Below are 17,319 nucleotides of genomic sequence, written 5' to 3' on the forward strand. Positions count from 1 at the left end.
CTTTATGACAGCATAGTGTCATAACAATTTAAACATTCATTGGCTTTTAGTGATGTACGTTAGCAGGATTTTATATCAGTGTTATGAACCAATTTCTAAATTTACTGTTTCAATAATATTTAATTGATTTTTTATTAATTTATATTGGAAAGTACCATTGTTTGCAAATGACATTTCTTTTCTATTTTTGTCATGTTAACAGTCTAGTTTTTGAACGTTATTAAAAAATGAACTTACCATAGACTAAAAAACTAAAATTTCATCACATCACTAAAAATTAAATTTGCTGTCACTTCCCGCTTTATGGATAGAAATATGTAGTGTAGTTTTGTCTTCAAGTCTAAAATAAGTTGGCTCACTATATCCACCCATATTTTCTTATTATCGATAAATAAATAACTAAAATGACTTCTAAAAGTGAAAAAGATCGAGCTAAACAAATCCAAGATCGATGTCAGAATATATTGATACAAATGCTAAAGGATGAAGATAACAAATACTGTGTTGATTGTGACGCCAAGGGTGAGTTGAATTTTCTTTTTTTATATAATGTTTTATTTAAACTATTTTAAAAAAGAAAGTTTAAATGTTAAATTGTTTTGAGATGTAGTTGTATGACTCAAGAGTCGATGAAAATAAATATAGTTTATTGAACTCGTAACCGATTCTTAAAACTGCAACATTGACTCATTCATACCGAAAATTTGAATCTTATTATCGTAGAGAGCTTAACTTATGCTTACCTTGTATTCACGGACATACCATTTTTAAGTTGAAAAGGTCTCTATCCATACTTTATCACAAATTTTAATATTACATATTTGATTTTAATTTAATCAGTCACAAGTCATCTTGTCCTTTTTTTCTATGGAGAATTAAAAGTAAAGTTACATTGAAACTTGTTATATTATATATAGTATACATACAATACAAAATGTACAATATATAAACAGAATGTACAATATATAGAATTTTAGTTTATACCTGATACTGGTTAAACTTGATATGAACTCATGTAGTTGTTATATATTTCTTTTGTCCAAATAATCCAAATTATAAAGCAAACTAAACATAGTAGATAATTGCATTATAATTATGAATGTTTATTCACTGATTATTGTGACTTGCTAGGTCAAGGTAACTAAGTTTCTCCTAAGAATAGTTTTTAAAAATAAGTTGGCTTCTGCTTTCAAAATACAAAAACTTATTGCATTCTTAATTTTTCAAGGTAAATGAAAGGGATGACATTATGTTTTTCTATATTTCAACAGTTCATGCCCCATGTATTTATTGAAACCTATATTTATGCATGTCATATTAATTGTTACATACTTGCTGTTGCCTGCAACTTCTTCTATTTTTTTGGTTCTAATCTATATATATAAAAGAAAGTCGTGTTAGTTACACTATTTATAACTCAAGAATCAAGAACGGCTGAATCAATTTGACTGAAAATTGGTGGGCAGGTAGTTTAGAACCAGGAAACGGACATAAGATAATTTTTACCCCGTTTTCTATTTTTTATTACACGCGGACGGAGTCGCAGGTAAAAGCTAGTATATCTATAAAAAAAGCCTATCCCAAAGTAGGTCTAGCCTCTGCAAAGTTACCAGGAAGAAATATAATGCTGATGACACACAGACAAAAATCAGAGCATATGTAAATTTAGTTGTTGAATTCCATTTATCTTACTCATCATTAGGTCATGGTTTTTGTTTGTTGACCTATTGTTGATGAACAGAATGTCTTTATTCAAAATGCAGAACATTACAAATGTATAAATATTATCAATACATACCAGCAACAAGTCATTTAAACAAATTATTACAGTGTTAATATTGTTAGATTGTTACCTATTGCATAACTTCTTCTGATCCAAAATTGTAACCATAGAGAAATTAAATTTTATGCTAAAACTTAAAAATTTCAATATGTTTCTTGTGACACTTTTTGTCTTAAATTATTATGTATCTCACAATATTCACAAAAACATACTAAATTTATAAAGGCGAATGTTTAGATGGATGAATGGATGTATGTTTGAAGGTATCTCTGGAAAAGCTGAATGGATCTTGATGAAATTTGGCACAGATGTTGAACATAATCTAGAAGAACACATGAGCTACTTACTTCGTTTTTTTACGCGGATGGAGACGCAAGCAACAACTAGTAACTTTATAAATATCATCATACAATACAATCCATGCATCATTTGTGTATGGAATTTGATGTTCCTTTGTCTAGTTATATCCGATTATGGATCTAAATGAAGGTAGGCTTAGGCTTTACCAATTTTTATGAGTGACGTATCTATCCCTTCGTATTCATTCAGTCTATCATATAAGGTATATTGGTTTTTAAGTTAAATGTAACTTAATAGTTTATTGTACATAAATATAAATCCCTTGTTTTATTTAAAGCGAGAAGAGATAACAATGTATCTAAAATTTTTCTTTAGTATTTTGAAACATTCATTTTTAATACATAACTATGATATTGTTTTGCTCCTAAACACGTATTACACACTTTAATTTAATTTTAAATTTTGTATGCTAAGTACACATACATTTAAGAACAGAAATGTTCAGTGTAATGATATCAACTAAAAGCTTTTCTTTATCTGGACAACAATTTAATATAAGATAATATTAAAGATAAAATAATAAAATAGGCATGTCATTCCATATCTTATTTAATATTATTTATAATTGTTTAAAAAAAGTTCGCATAGGAGTTGCCTCGCAATTTTTCAGATTTCCGCGTAAACGTTGATCTCTTAATCTTACAAATATTATAAATGCGAATGTTTAGATGGATGGATGTTTGTTTGAAGGTATCTCCGGAACGGCTGAACGGATCTTGATGAAATTTGGTACAGATGTAGAATATAGTCTGGAAGAACAGATAGGCTACTTATTAAGTTTTTTTTAATTCCGCGCGGTCCTTGTCGCGGGACACAGCTAGAATAAAAATAAATTCGAATGCAATATATTTGAAATTATCTGATTAGAATGGTCCAGTTTATATTTATTAATATGAGTTTTATTATATTAAACAAGATATTTTTTTCGCTTATTAAAAAGTTTTCTTTTCGCTTATCTTTTAGTTCTCTTTTTCACCTTTCCGCCTAAGCGAAGCCAACGCTGGTTGTTAGTATAAACTAGATCAGAGGATCCCAAAGGCGTCAATGTCGAACTTAATGCATTCCTAATGCTCACTGTCTTCTTCCATTGACCTAAGTCAGATTGAATAATAACAATTGATCTTAAAAGTAGGTATTTTGGCCATGGCGGTGTGAGGTAACAGTTCGTTTTGGAAAAGGGAAGTTTGGGAATCCCTGAACTAGATTATATGCAGGAAACTGTTCATTTTAATTTTTCAGCTGTACAATGTAGTATAATAGTGTTGCAAGGTTAATAGACAATGTAATTATCATTAACTAGTTAAACTAAGACTGTCGTGTCTAAATTACATATACGATTGAAAATCTATACATAAAATACGGAAAACATTTCCTCTCATCTTGCACGATACAGACAGGAGTCATTCTTCCGGTAAAACCCAAATAAACACAATTAATTATAGCGAAATACAATAGTTGATTGTAGACTAGTATTAAATATAGAAATACTACTTTTTTCTTATAATTTCACTTGACATCTATGTGTTTTAAACAAAAGCTCGGTAGTAAAATGATTTACTCCATAAAGTAAACCACTTAACTCGTTCAACGCCAAAATGTATTTTTACGTAGCCAGCACTCAAAGTTTTGACTAATTTATACATTCAGGTCCACGATGGGCATCATGGAACCTCGGTATTTTCCTATGCATCCGCTGCGCCGGTATACATCGCAACCTCGGTGTTCACATCTCCAAAGTGAAGAGTGTTAATCTGGACTCCTGGACACCAGAGCAAGTGGTAAGAATACTAATTTTATTAACATATTTACTACTGTAGCTTGATCGACTAAATTGCACAAGGTATGAAGAAAAACCTCATTAAGGCATATAATATTAACCATCTTTCTTTCACCCTTTCCAGGTATCTTTACAACAGATGGGTAACTCCCGCGCCCGTGCGGTATATGAAGCCAATCTTCCAGACTCGTTCCGCCGGCCGCAGAGTGACTCCTCGCTCGAGGGCTTCATACGAGCCAAGTACGAACAGAAGAAGTACATCGCCAAGGAATGGGTGCCTCCCACATTGCCTAAAGTCAACTGGTAAGTACACTTTAAACAAAGGCTGCTGTAACTTTTTTTTATAATCATGTCCAATAGATTTGGAATTTTTTGAGCTATATTGGCACTTCTTTATCACTTCACATTCCTTGCCATAATTTTTCGAATAAAACTGATCTCGCTATGCAAGTAGATCGCATTGAACTCGTTAACTATCACACTCCGCATTAATATCGGCCGCTCCTAGGGTCGACTAGCCCTTATCGGCCACGGATAACTCAACTAAAATTCATAAGAGCAGCTCGACTCAATTTGGACCTGTAGAGTTATGATTAGCGCATCGAACTGCGAAGAGCGAGTCATCAGGCAGCTCGCGGCTCCTCGGCTTACATAGATCTAGTACATCGCGATGAGCATGGTGCTGCCTATATAGTTGTTGAGCCACAGCTCAACCGTTCAAGTGTATGTGATCCGAACTTTTGAACCGGTTCAGAGCTGATTTACACACATTTAGCCATAATACGTGCCTCTGAAGACGTTGTTAGAAAAAAATCTGTTATAGGTAGCACAAAAATAAGTCTACTAAACAATTTCATATTCATTTGCAGGGATAAAGAGATAGATGAGGAATTGGAACGGCAAAAAAGAAAAAAAAAGTCGACCACATCGACACTGGGACCACTCCCAGCGCCTACAGTCGGCGACAAGAAATACAACGTGAGTTAGTTACACTACAAATCCCTTACCTACCCTTACTTTTTTAATCATACTAATATTATAAATGCGAATGTAAAATAAAATGGATGGATGGATGTGTGTTTGTTTGAAGGTATCTCCAGAACTGCTCAACGGATCTCGATTAAATTTGGTATACATGTCACTTATGTAGAACATAGTCTGGAAAAACACATAGGCTACAAATATTTTTTTTTTCTTTTCGCGCGAACGGAGTCGACTACATCAGCTAGTCCTTCATATATCAATAGATTGTTTTTTTTTTTTACAGAAATCGGATGTTATACCGAGCTTACCAAAGCCGAAATCATCAGTAAGTCCCAAATTAGGTAGAAGTACGCCAACCAGTAGCCAGACGGATACCAGTAAAAGTTCTAACGGCTCAGCTGATCTGCTCGGCTTGGACACAGGGAAAATAGAAACTAAAACATCTACAAACGACGATATATTCTCCAGTTTCTTCTCAGCACCACAAGAGAAACCAGCCGAAGTTCCAAAACCGGAGACGAAATCCGATTTGAAAGCGGAAGAGGAGAATTTCTTCAAACAGGCCGCTCCAACAGAGAAAGAAAAATCTAAACTGACTAAAGATAGTATACTGGCCCTATATAGTCAAACACCTAACACTAATTTAGTGAATCAATTCAGTTCCGTCCCTCCCGGACAACCTCAGGCCTTCCCATTTGCACCAACTTACCAAACCCCGATGTATAACAGCATGCCTATGCAAAATGGTATGCAACAATTCAATCAATTTCAACCAATTAACAACCAATTCCAACAATTTAATTCCCAAATACCACCTCAGATGCAAACAAATCCCCCTTTCCCACAAAATAACCAATTCTTCAGTAACCAACCTATCCAACAACCTCAACAGTTAACTCAGCAATTTGGTAGCTTAAACCTAGGGCAAAGTTTTCCTACTGCATTTGGACAACCGAACACAAATGTTGCCAGTAATACGTCATGGCAATAAATGTTGCCAGATGCGACATCAATAATTAAAATATTATTTCCGCGTTTTCTCTTGTAACATCACCTTTATCACAAATTATTCATTTATCAAATAAAACTTAGATTGTGCTCACTTTTGTTTAGTAAAAACAATATTTATCTTTTATTTCTATAGTTATTCCATTGACAATAATAGTAATCAGTATGGTTAGTGCGTTTGACACAAAAGAATAAATTAAAAAAAAATAAAAACCATAAACAATCTAGATTTTTCCATAAATTGTGTCATCGGCACAATGTTAGGTAGTGTTTTATTTTTTAATTAAAAAAGCATATACTGCTTGTATATGCAGTTTATTTTTTTATCATTTTTTACACGTCATAGTTATTATATTGCACTTAATTTTTTTATACTAGAGCTACGTGAATATTTGTTAATGTGTAGATATGTTTGATATATTGCTTGATTGAATAGAGACATTTATTTTTATTATTATATTTATCCTTTGCAGTATTTTAAAACTTAATTTGATGTTTGTTAGTTTATGGGTGCCTTTATATTCTTGGTGCAATTTTTTTTTTCACTCTTTGCTTATATCGATATTTATAGAAATAACTTTAATTCAACTTAGATTTTAAACAATACATAATTATTTACATTTAATTAGCGATGAAAATATATTGCTAAATTATATATCTATGAAATAAATAATTAAAAAAAATCATCAGAAATATATTTTATCTAATTTCTTTTTTATTTCTTATATTAGCTTTTTATGTTTGGCTTTCATTTTGGTCGTAAAAGACTGAATTCTTAACACATTGTTTTATATAAGATGTGCGGAATAAAATCATTAATAATTTTATGTCAATTTTATTCGCAATCCTATGTAATTTGAATCATTGTTACATCCCAGAACCACAAGTAAAAAAAAGTTAACTTCAAACTAATTGCGAACCAAAACTTTAATACAAAAATTTAATTGTTCTCTGTAAAAACCAGATACATATTAGTTTTCGATAGTGCCTTAAACGTGCATTAGAGAAAATTTTAACATAAATTGTCATAATCATAATTGTTTTGTCACAGAAAATAAATTCAATAACGACTTATAAAAAAAATACAATTCTTAAGTCAACAAGAACTTTCAGTAAATTTTTTTTGTAGGAAAAAGCCAGAATAAGATCATGTTGTGATTGGCATAATGATAAATAACCTTGTTCGTTTTTTTAAAAAAAAATCGCTCTATAATTCAAAATTACGTAATATGAATTTATAAAAAAAACTTTGAATGTTTAATTTCCATTTCATTGAAATGTTACGTTAAAATTTAGCGGGAACCATGTTTTTCAAGTTCGTACAGTATGTCTTCATTTATAAATTAGATGTGAAAATAGTATTACATAATACGATGCGACTGATTTGTAGCCGGTAGTGTATTTAGATTTATAATTTATCATCATGGTTATTTCACGTTTGATGTATTAAGTTAATCTACAAATGTTATTGAATAATTAGCGAATAACAATGTAAAATAATTGCACTTAATAATGGGTGTGGTCAGTTATACTGGCTCGACCCTAGCCTGCAATTCAGTCCTGTATTTTCGTTTATAAATAAACATTTTGCCCATAGTAATATTTGATTTTGATTTAACCGTTGATGTCTATTAATCTTGTTGAATGAAAAAAAGTTTCCAACATCTTATTTTTATGACACAAACTGCAGTCGTCAGTGAAACAATGCAGAAGTGGTAATCCGGGTAAGATTTTAATCCTAAAAGTGAGTGAGAACGATAATAAAAAAAAAATCACATCTTATACTATAACATAAATTTGTTATTTCTTCAAAACTCCTACATTGTATTATTAACGAACTCTTGCTCATTCACCGATCACCCGTCCTATACACGTCGCCGTCGACTTGTATTCTCTAGGCTTTCAAAAAGTTTATGAGTTCGAAGTAATTTTGAATTCTTTTTCGATCCTGCAGTCCAATCTTATCTTATTATTATAAAAAAATGGATTAGATGGATGGATCCTTTGTAGGTATCCCCAGAACGGCTCTACAGATCTTGATGAAATTTGTTACAGATGTAGAGCATAGTCTGGACTGGAAAAACACATAATCTACTTATTATTTTTTAAATTCCGCGCGGACAGAGTCGCGGGTCATAGCTAGTTATTTATATAGTTTTGTGGAACTTGTTCTAATTCCAAGAGTAACAAACAATATGAATAAATATTGTGTGTATATGAATAAATAAATGTTGTATAAACCTTACATTTTTAAATATATTCTGGTGTAATAGTGATTTTATATACAACGTAATTAAACGAGGCGTATACTAGTCGACGAAAAAATATTTTATGATATACCTAAAAGTTTAAAAATAATTAGAATGACAAACAATTGTCGAAGTTGTGCAAGAAACGGAACGTATGTTTTATGATATACTGTTGTGAGAACGGGTACAATTCCTAAGTATTTTTAATTTGTATTTAAAGTTTAATTAATAAAGGATATATTAACAAAAGCGTTGTAAATTACATTGAAGGGAAAATGGCTAATTGGTAAGTTGTAATGAAAAGGTTTCTGCATTTGTAAAAATAACAAGGTCTTTTTTAAAGTTTTTAGACGATTAGCTTTTGCTTTTGGCGCGCGCAGCCATGTTGTAGGAACAGCTGTTATGAGTCGTGCTGTTGTTGCGTGCTCTTCGTTGTTTTTATCGTGATTAAAAAAAATGAGTGTGTTTAAGTATAAACAATGTTTAAACGAAGCATTTACGACATAAAATATAGTGAAATAATAAACTTCATGGATATGTGTTAAGAATATAATATTAAAAAATGGCTAGCGGACACCAAATATACGAAGATATTAACATTTTAACTGAAGAAAGGGAGTTTCGAACGAAATGGAGTAGATTTTCAGAATGGTTGCACTGTATTTGTGTGGTCACTTTCGATTTAGAGTTGGGTCAAGCTATGGAATGTGTTTACCCGCCCGGAGTTAATTTGACGGATCAAGAGAAATGTAACATTTGTTACTTAGCGTTTCCGGACTCGAATTCTGGTTGTATGGGAGACACGCAGTTTCATGTGCGGTTACGATCACGTACGCCTCTTTCGCAACAACAGTTGAATTATAATGAAGAAAGTGTACCAACTTTGCGCGCAGATTCCACACATTACTGGGGCTTCGTATACTTTCGACAGGTCAAGGATCCCACTTTGCCCCGAGGATACTTTCAGAAAAGCATAATATTACTAACTAGATTACCCTTCATTAATCTATTTTACAAAGTAATTAAGCTTGTCGCTCCAAGGCATTTTGAAGATGGCGAGCGAAGCCTAGAGGCAGCTTCGCATGACATTAACAGATGGCCGTCATTAGAAGCCGGGAAAAATGTTCTATTACCTCTCTTAGGTGCAGTTTTTCAGTCATACATACCTAATTATCAGACGGGAAAAGTTTCAAGGTCAGATATTGCTAAGCAAATACATTCAACAGGTGTTCCTCATATACTGGTCTCTATACAAGATGTTAATGTCTTTGATGCTCTTTCAAGTTTAATATCCCATTTACATTTATTATGGGAGCTTGTGTTGACCGCTCAACCTATTGTAGTTATTGCTAGTTCACCGACTGAGTGTTCATCATTAGTTCAAGCACTCACATACTTAATACAGCCTCTTCCATATGCAGCAGAGTATCGTCCATACTTCACCATACATGACAGCGAATTCAAAGAATTTACAAGAAAACAATTCAACCCTCCTTGCGTAATATTGGGTGTGACAAATCCATTTTTTACAAAGACATTGCAACATTGGCCACATACAATAAAGCTAGGAGATTCAAACTCAGTAAAAACAAAATTAAGAAAAGTTGGCAACATTAAGTTATTAGATGCAGCACCGGGTGTATTCACTCATTACAAAACATTTTTAGAAAAAGATAAAACAATTATCAAGAAGCTACACAATGGAATGAGAACTGACCGTCCATCTGAGGTGCAAACAGCAATGGTTAAAAGACATTTATTAGAGTTGACGCAGAGCTTTATGATTCCTTTGGAGCGTTATATGGCCTCATTAATGCCTTTACAAAAGAATATATCTCCATTCCGAGCCCCACCTGTACCTAATCCATTTAATCCAGAAGACTTTTTCGCAACTCTCCAACAAGCAGGTCCTCATTTAACAACAGGTATCAAAGGTGATTGGATTGGGTTATATAGAAATTTCTTTAGGACACCAAACTTCAGTGCCTGGTTCCATCAAAGGCATAATAATTTGACAAACAAACTTCATGCATTGCAATTAGAGGCTTTGGCTGAAAGTGATCTTAAGAAATGGTCAGTTGGTAAAAAAGAAGTGGAGATTGTTGACATGGTGTTGAAGTTGAGAGAAGTTTTGAAGAGTGATCCTCCCGTGGCTGATAATACTCGTACACTACTTGCAAGACGTCTTGATGATCTGAACTGTGTGCTGCCAGAAGATATGAAGTCTATATTGAATGCAGCCTCGTGACATTTAAAATGCTGCGCCTCAGAGTTAAGAGGTTGCAGCGAGGACTGCAGGAACCAATCAAGATTTGACAAGTCTATAATATGCATGTGAACACATTGGACCAAAACATGGTGCAATTACTTTCTTAAATTCGAATTTAAGATGCATGTTATAAAAGATATTATTTTTAAATGAACAGTTGAAATATTTTTTAGATCTTATATTGGACACAACAGATAATTAATAAAAAATAGAACTTCAATATTTTGCACATTTTATTAGCTGTTAAAATATCCGTTTTATTCTTTTGTTTTTTTATAAAAATTTGCTTGAGTACTAATTCCGTATAATCATAAATCTTTGTAACTTTAAATAGCAGATAAAGCTGTGAAAATAACTGTATAAGTTCTATCTCAAAATAACTCCGGCACTTGTAAATATAATCACTTAGATACCTACTAAAACTAGTTTTTAATAAAAATTATTGTAAGTAACCACAAGTTTACTAAATTGTCTTGAATGTTTCCTAAGCTAATGTACAATTAAAGCCATAATAAATAACTTTTAACAGAATAATCTTACAATAAATTGGTTGGTGGTTGTTACTAAAAAAAAAAAATTAGACCAAAATAATTGTTTTGTTTTAAATTTATGAATAAGTCATAGTAGATAGACTATTTGTTAAACCAATAATTTTTGAACCACTTTCCAGTCCAATATTTGGTTTTAGGTTTTATTATTTACTACACAAGAAGTTTTAAACATGTCTGTCTTGTTTTGGATCATGTGCTTGATTGTAACTGATCAAAAAATTGCTTCCAGAGCTGCATTAATAGGAATTAAAAATGTTGATATATTCGTTTTTAACTAATAATATGTGGGTGTTTATAAGAAATGTGTGTCAATATAATTTGAACTCTATGATACATAAAGAGCACCTGATAGTTATATAAATGTTTAAATAGCTTCGGATGAGCATATGTTTGTCTTCAAGCTAATATATAAAGATTATACAAATTAAATTACTTATGTAAGTGTGGTAAATGTATTGATAGTTCTTAACGTTTTTGGACTCGGAAAGTATTGAATAAAAGATCATATTCCTTTCTTGTGTTTGTGAGTGATTAGTTTAGTTAATTTTAGTCCTCTTTCCCTTCCCACCCGTTTCTTTTTAGAAAAGGATGGGAAGGGGAAGTGGATTTGGCGGAAGAGGGGACGCATGAGAGGGAGAATTGTCCTCTTTCTGTGCGTCCCCTTCTCCGTTAATTAAAGGTAGGCAACGCATCTGCATTTGCGGATGTCTATGGGCAACGGTCGCCTCGCTATTGCGGCGAATCCAGGTGGCCGTTTGCTCGTTTGCCACCTTATGATAGAAAAAAAGTAATAAATAGTGATTGTCAATTATTTTAAAATAAAAAAAAACACATTTTTTTTGTCCATTTTTTGCTCAAATGATTCACAGGTTATTTTAATAAACCTGCTTCTTAACACTTCCAGTGCCAGTGAGAATACTAAATGTACTCTCTGTGGACATATAAATATTATGCTTCACAATAATTTTAAAGTTTCTAAATTGTGTTTAAGATCTTGTTGCTAAAATTATCTTTCAAGTGTGCAGAACTCCATCCAACTAAATATATGAATTATCTTTGTGTAATGTTACATAATGTATCAAACATGTTATCTATATGTACTGTAAAGATTTCCATTGAAAAGCTTTTATCTTTGTTGTTCCAACTATATCTTCTATTTTATAATATAGTTTTGTGAACAACATTATATTATTGTAGACTAATACATTGGTTAGAGAGAAAAATGGTCAATATATTTTGTGCCAAATATTTTGCAAAAAATTTTATCGTCTAATAAAAAAATACATCAGATAGTATTAATGATCAATAGAAAGAAGAAATAAGTTTTGAATTAATTTAGTTTTAATTATTAATTTTGTTTGTTATGTAAAATGAAAGTTATTTCGAAACAATATATCAATTGCTATTACTCATAAAATTAAGATTAGTTTTAACCCTGCTAACTGAATGCTATGTAATGCTCAATCTAATTTGGTTTAAAATGGACACTGAAAAATAATACTTACTTGTATTTATAATTCAGTAAAACATTATTTTTTTGTGAGGATTATTAATTACAAAGCATGAGATAATAAAAAAATAAAACAAGTTTACATTATGTATGTGTTATTATAAGTCAGTGTTCATTATAAAAAAAACTGAGCTGTACTTAGCTTACAATTGATATTGATGTCTTGTAAAATCAATGATAATCTTAAAATGTATATTATGGAAGTGGGAAAAAAATAAAAAAATATTTTTTTCAAATCAATCGTTTTATTTTTAAAGGCTTACGGTTAATTGTGCTTCTCCTGTGTTGATCCAGGAACAATATGATCTAACAACAGAACAATCCAGGTTAGGCACATTATAAAGACAAGTGTTTCAGACATGGCATAAGTAAGTCCGTTACACTTAGAGATCCTTTGGTGCCAATTGCAGTAACAACTAAAAAATAACAGTCTATATATACAAATTCAATAGATAACAGCTGAAGAAGCTATGCCACATTAATATAGCACTTATGGTTGAATTTAATGGCAATTATAAAAAATATTTGCACATATCATTGGCTGTCCATGTCATTTATTGTCTATGGATTTGTTTTAGAACATTTCAGTGTTTAAATTGATACAAACATGTTTTTTTTAAATAATTCTGTGATTATGGAATTTCTAATTTCCATTAAATTCAACTTTAAAAATATTTATGTAATCTTGATTATAGATGTACATAAACATTTATTTTGCAAACTATAGTGTGGCATTGCTTATCTGTGCTATCCCTAAAAGAAGTGAATCACAATCTATTGTATCTCGCTTTACTCCATATGTTGTCGTTGTCTGTTACTAATGTGTAAACTCCAGCAAGTGTTAACCCTACAGCAGCTCCTAAACCAATTGATCGTAGGCCGGCCGTGCTTTTGTATATGACACCTGTTGTTGCGGCTGCAATGAATGTGTTTGCGGTGTCCTCTTTATCTCTTAACCAAGTTACTCCAAGAGCAATACAGGAGTAGAAGGACGCAATTATACCCAATGTACAGCCTGTTGTGGTACCTGAAGAAAAATAGTTAGAAAAATATAAATATTTCATAAAAATTGTTTGTGATTTGATATCTCTCTATGTGAATTACTTAAGTAACTAATAGTGTGTAAATAAACACTATTACTACATCTGGAGTTTAAATGACCATTGATTAAGTTGCTCAGTTATCAAAGTAAGCCATTTCATGACTATGCATATTGTCTTTGCTATGTTGTAGCAATGTATCTAACTACATCTGTAATAGTATTTTAACTCTATCCCGTACCTCATGCTTGTAACATTATTTTTATATCTAGAATTTAAATATAAAGACTTTCTTTAAAGCACTACTAAACTTGACAATTTATTTTTTTTAGGTTAGGTTAGGTTAGGTTAGATAAAATTTATAAATAATGAACCTTGTTTCATGATGTAGTTGACAACTTGTGTTCTTCTAACTTTGCCTGTTTGCCCAGCCAGTGTTGTTGCTCTCAGACCTTTGTATAATCCAGCCATTCCACCAAGACCTGTAAATTTTAAATTACAATTTAATATTGGAAACTTAAACTTAACTTAATAAACTTGTGCTGTTGAAAATATTACTTGTATGGAAAAAATTATAAATTCTGTTTTTGTGATAAAATCTAAAGTCTGATAATAAAAGGTCTGTTACAGATTCCATTTAAATATAATGTAGAAAAATCTGCTAAATATATTTGAAAATATTTTAATAATCTCAAATCTTACTAATATTATAAATGCGAAAGAGTAGTTGTATGGATAAGTGTTTGTTCGTAGGTATCTTTAGAACTGCTCAATGGATCTTGATGAAATTTGGCACAGATAAAGAACATAGTCTGGAAGAACACATGGGCTACTTATTACTTTTTTTTCAATTCCGTGCAGAAAGAGTTGCGGGCACCAGCTTAACTAAAATATACTTATAAGATCCAATGCATATTCACATGAGTTTATAAATGGAATTGATTCACTATAAATTCTATTTATCTTTATCATATTTTGGGTATAAATTAAATATCATGGACATGGCTGAAAAATTCTTATATGATAACAAAATTTCATTGATTTTTTAGTGTTATTAGATTTCAATTTCATAAATTTTAATATTATTGATGTCAACAGGTTTCTGCAATCTTTGAATACTCTTTTGGTTGATCTTTCTGGTCTTTTTGGAATGATATACTAAGATACATATATTTACATGTTTTGGAGGTCAAAATGCAAATTTATTTTTTATTTCTGTAATTTTACTATCGTGAATAGAAACTTCTGGTAAAGTAATTTTTACGCTTTTAAGTTATAGGGTCAAGGTAATTCATATATTATGTAAAATCAATAACTTTTGAGGTTATATCACACATTATGTACCTGATCCGGTCATGAAAGACATTCCAATGATAGGGAGAGCCACATTAGATCTTCTTGCTGTAGAAGCCATATGACTATCATCGGGATAGATAAATTCTGGCTGCATTTTTGGTATATAATGAGGATCGAAGTTCAAATAAGGGGACAGGTTGCCCCCAGCTTGAGTCTTCTCTTCATTTTTATTGATCGGTAATATATCACTGAAAATTGACATTTCGTGTTTATTTTACTTATTCTGCTTAGGGTTAACAAAAACTAAAGTGAATGAATTCTAGAAGAAATTTGTGAGGATCGAAAAATCGAATTAAATGTCACTGAAAAAGAAACTGTCAAAGTCAACATTATAATGTGTTGCCATTACTAATTTAGGTCGATACTGAATTAAAATCGATTATTTAACAAATCGTGATTTCTGTCATTACGATTCACTATTTGTTTAAACCTAACGACTGTATTATTAGAAACTAGCTTTTACCCGCGACTCCGTCCGCGCGGAATTAAAAATAGAAAACGGGGTAAAAATTATCCTATGTCCGTTTCCTGGTTCTAAGCTATCTGCCCACCAATTTTCAGTCAAATCGATTCAGCCGTTCTTAAGTTATAAATAGTGTAACAAACACGACTTTCTTTTTATATATATAAGATTTATAATTTCTCATTACAGCGACCAAAGAACCCCGGAGGATGTCAGAAAAGTAATAAAAATTGCAAAGTTACACGAATCCGAGCTGACTGATATCACACAAGTATTTATGTTTCCGGACGCTAGCGATAGGAACGACAACTTGAGGCTAATGCAGTTGGATGATAAATTGCTTAAAGAAATTGAATCTGGAAATAGTTTGGTATTTAAAGGTAAATAAATTATATGTACTTATTAGGATTTTCATAGATAAGTTTTGTATTCTAAACAAAACATGTGGGTGACTAAATTAATCTTTAAATTGTTTTTCACAGGAGATCTTGACGAAAATGTTGTTTTATGCACAGTGGACAAAACATACGATGTAAAAGAAGCAGAGACGTCTAATAGTCTTTTACTTGTACCCAATTTGTTGTACGCGGAATCAACAGGAGACCAAATCGTAAATGATTCAATGGAATGTGATTCCGATAACTCTTTTGATAAATCGAATAGTAGTTTAAATAAATCCAACGAGTCAGATGATGGAACAAGAGAACCTAGAAAAATTGAATTCAAAGACGTTATTAACACTTTCTTCACGTATTACGAATTGAAACCTTGTAAGCCTCGTTTGTCTAAACTACGAAAGATTTTAGAACCAACACTATATCAAGGACCTGAGCTCGAATATGCAGTAGATAAAGCAAAGTTACTTAATTATGACAATATTTTTGAACAAGTGCAGGCATCTAGAGCAGAATTAGATGTAGAACTTAATAAAATACAAGCAGTGAAGATCGATGGATTCTATCGATTACTCGAATTCGACTACGAATTTAGAGTTCTGTCGTATATGTTAGATTTAATTGAAGAGAATTCATGGCCTTTGAATAGAATATCGAAGGAAATTACTTTTGAAAGTCTGAAAGATCTAGTTCCAGAGTCCGTTTTAGAGGCTTTGTTTAGGTTTTATACTGTAGAAACTTCTAAAGAACATGACACACAGTACTATCAGTACAAACAAGATAAAGTATGTCGTTTTTTGGCGAGGGTTTTATTAAAGAGTGCGGGTAAATTTAATTTTGCAGAGTTTCTACAAGCGTGGCGGGATTCCGTTCCTGAAGGAATGATAACAGATGTAAGAAAAAAAAGCTTTTTATATGTAAAATAGTATGTTAATGATATCTCTTGGTGCTATTCACAAATCAAGCAAAAATCTTTCCTGTGTAAATAGCTTAATTATTTCTTTTTTATTTCAGGAATGTCTTTTATCTGGAATAGCTATAGTGGACAAAAATACTACGCCACAAGTAGTATGGGGATTTTCTGAGAACGATCTTCCAGATGATATAAATGAAAGATTTAAGACATTGTTCCGTACGAAGGCGAAATGGACTGTGGATGAAATATCGCCGTATATTGAGTAAGATTTTATCAGAGCAAATACTACTATCGCTTTATTTATATAAATACTAGCTGTGGCCCGCGGCTCTGTCCGCCTGGCTTTAAAAAATATTTTTAAGTAACCTATGTGTTTTTCCAGACTATGTTCTACATCTGTGCCAAATTTCATCAATATCCGTTGAGCTGTTCTGGAGATACCTTCAAACATCCATCCATCCATCTAAACATTCGCTTTTATGTTATTTGTAAAATGGTTGATTAAAATCGTTTTATTTTTTTTAGATCGTATGCAACAGAGAAATTAAATGTGAACGCATTGTTAACAAAATATGCGCGCGCGTCAACACAAGATGGCGTTAGAGTGTTTTCTGCTAAGCATATGAAGTGAAAAGAGGACTAATATACTATTATACTA

General features: G+C 31.7%; 4 protein-coding genes across 4 annotated transcripts; 3 read left to right on the forward strand and 1 right to left on the reverse strand.

Moving 5' to 3' along the window:
- The first annotated feature begins 305 nt into the window (after positions 1-305).
- LOC106714983 (stromal membrane-associated protein 1) lies at positions 306-5,998 on the forward strand. The gene is made up of 5 exons (XM_014508151.2): positions 306-522; positions 3,791-3,921; positions 4,045-4,223; positions 4,790-4,898; positions 5,188-5,998. Exons 1-5 carry the CDS (start codon positions 405-407, stop codon positions 5,893-5,895), a joined length of 1,245 nt encoding a protein of 414 aa, XP_014363637.2. The 5' UTR covers positions 306-404; the 3' UTR covers positions 5,896-5,998.
- Positions 5,999-8,355: 2,357 nt separating this feature from the next.
- On the forward strand, positions 8,356-17,295 carry LOC106714684 (sister chromatid cohesion protein DCC1). The gene is made up of 5 exons (XM_045684475.1): positions 8,356-8,447; positions 15,540-15,730; positions 15,833-16,638; positions 16,760-16,923; positions 17,187-17,295. Exons 1-5 carry the CDS (start codon positions 8,437-8,439, stop codon positions 17,290-17,292), a joined length of 1,278 nt encoding a protein of 425 aa, XP_045540431.1. The 5' UTR covers positions 8,356-8,436; the 3' UTR covers positions 17,293-17,295.
- Positions 8,515-10,618, forward strand: LOC106714935 (protein DENND6A). Its single transcript, XM_014508064.2, has one exon. The coding sequence runs from the start codon at positions 8,724-8,726 to the stop codon at positions 10,407-10,409; it is 1,686 nt and encodes a 561-aa protein (XP_014363550.1). The 5' UTR covers positions 8,515-8,723; the 3' UTR covers positions 10,410-10,618.
- On the reverse strand, positions 13,158-15,195 carry LOC106707594 (mitochondrial import inner membrane translocase subunit Tim23). The gene is made up of 3 exons (XM_014508302.2): positions 14,876-15,195; positions 13,906-14,013; positions 13,158-13,518 (listed from the first exon to the last, which is right to left on the reverse strand). Exons 1-3 carry the CDS (start codon positions 15,087-15,089, stop codon positions 13,259-13,261), a joined length of 582 nt encoding a protein of 193 aa, XP_014363788.1. The 5' UTR covers positions 15,090-15,195; the 3' UTR covers positions 13,158-13,258.
- Positions 17,296-17,319: the final 24 nt, after the last annotated feature.

Source organism: Papilio machaon, chromosome 26, assembly GCF_912999745.1.
Source record: "Papilio machaon chromosome 26, ilPapMach1.1, whole genome shotgun sequence".
Taxonomy (NCBI): domain Eukaryota; kingdom Metazoa; phylum Arthropoda; class Insecta; order Lepidoptera; family Papilionidae; genus Papilio; species Papilio machaon.

Excerpts from the sequence above, each read along its gene's own strand:
- LOC106714935 (XM_014508064.2), top strand. The coding sequence starts at position 8,724 with ATGGCTAGCGGACACCAAATATACGAAGATATTAACATTTTAACTGAA.
- LOC106714983 (XM_014508151.2), top strand. The coding sequence starts at position 405 with ATGACTTCTAAAAGTGAAAAAGATCGAGCTAAACAAATCCAAGATCGA. Across the intron at positions 3,922-4,044 it reads CCTGGACACCAGAGCAAGTG|GTATCTTTACAACAGATGGG; the intron begins GTAAGAATACTA and ends CACCCTTTCCAG. Across the intron at positions 4,899-5,187 it reads TCGGCGACAAGAAATACAAC|AAATCGGATGTTATACCGAG; the intron begins GTGAGTTAGTTA and ends TTTTTTTTACAG.
- LOC106707594 (XM_014508302.2), bottom strand. The coding sequence starts at position 15,089 with ATGTCAATTTTCAGTGATATATTACCGATCAATAAAAATGAAGAGAAG. Across the intron at positions 14,014-14,875 it reads GTCTTTCATGACCGGATCAG|GTCTTGGTGGAATGGCTGGA; the intron begins GTACATAATGTG and ends TAAAATTTACAG. Across the intron at positions 13,519-13,905 it reads CAACTACATCATGAAACAAG|GTACCACAACAGGCTGTACA; the intron begins GTTCATTATTTA and ends ATTTTTCTTCAG.
- LOC106714684 (XM_045684475.1), top strand. Across the intron at positions 15,731-15,832 it reads AAATAGTTTGGTATTTAAAG|GAGATCTTGACGAAAATGTT; the intron begins GTAAATAAATTA and ends TGTTTTTCACAG. Across the intron at positions 16,924-17,186 it reads GAAATATCGCCGTATATTGA|ATCGTATGCAACAGAGAAAT; the intron begins GTAAGATTTTAT and ends TATTTTTTTTAG.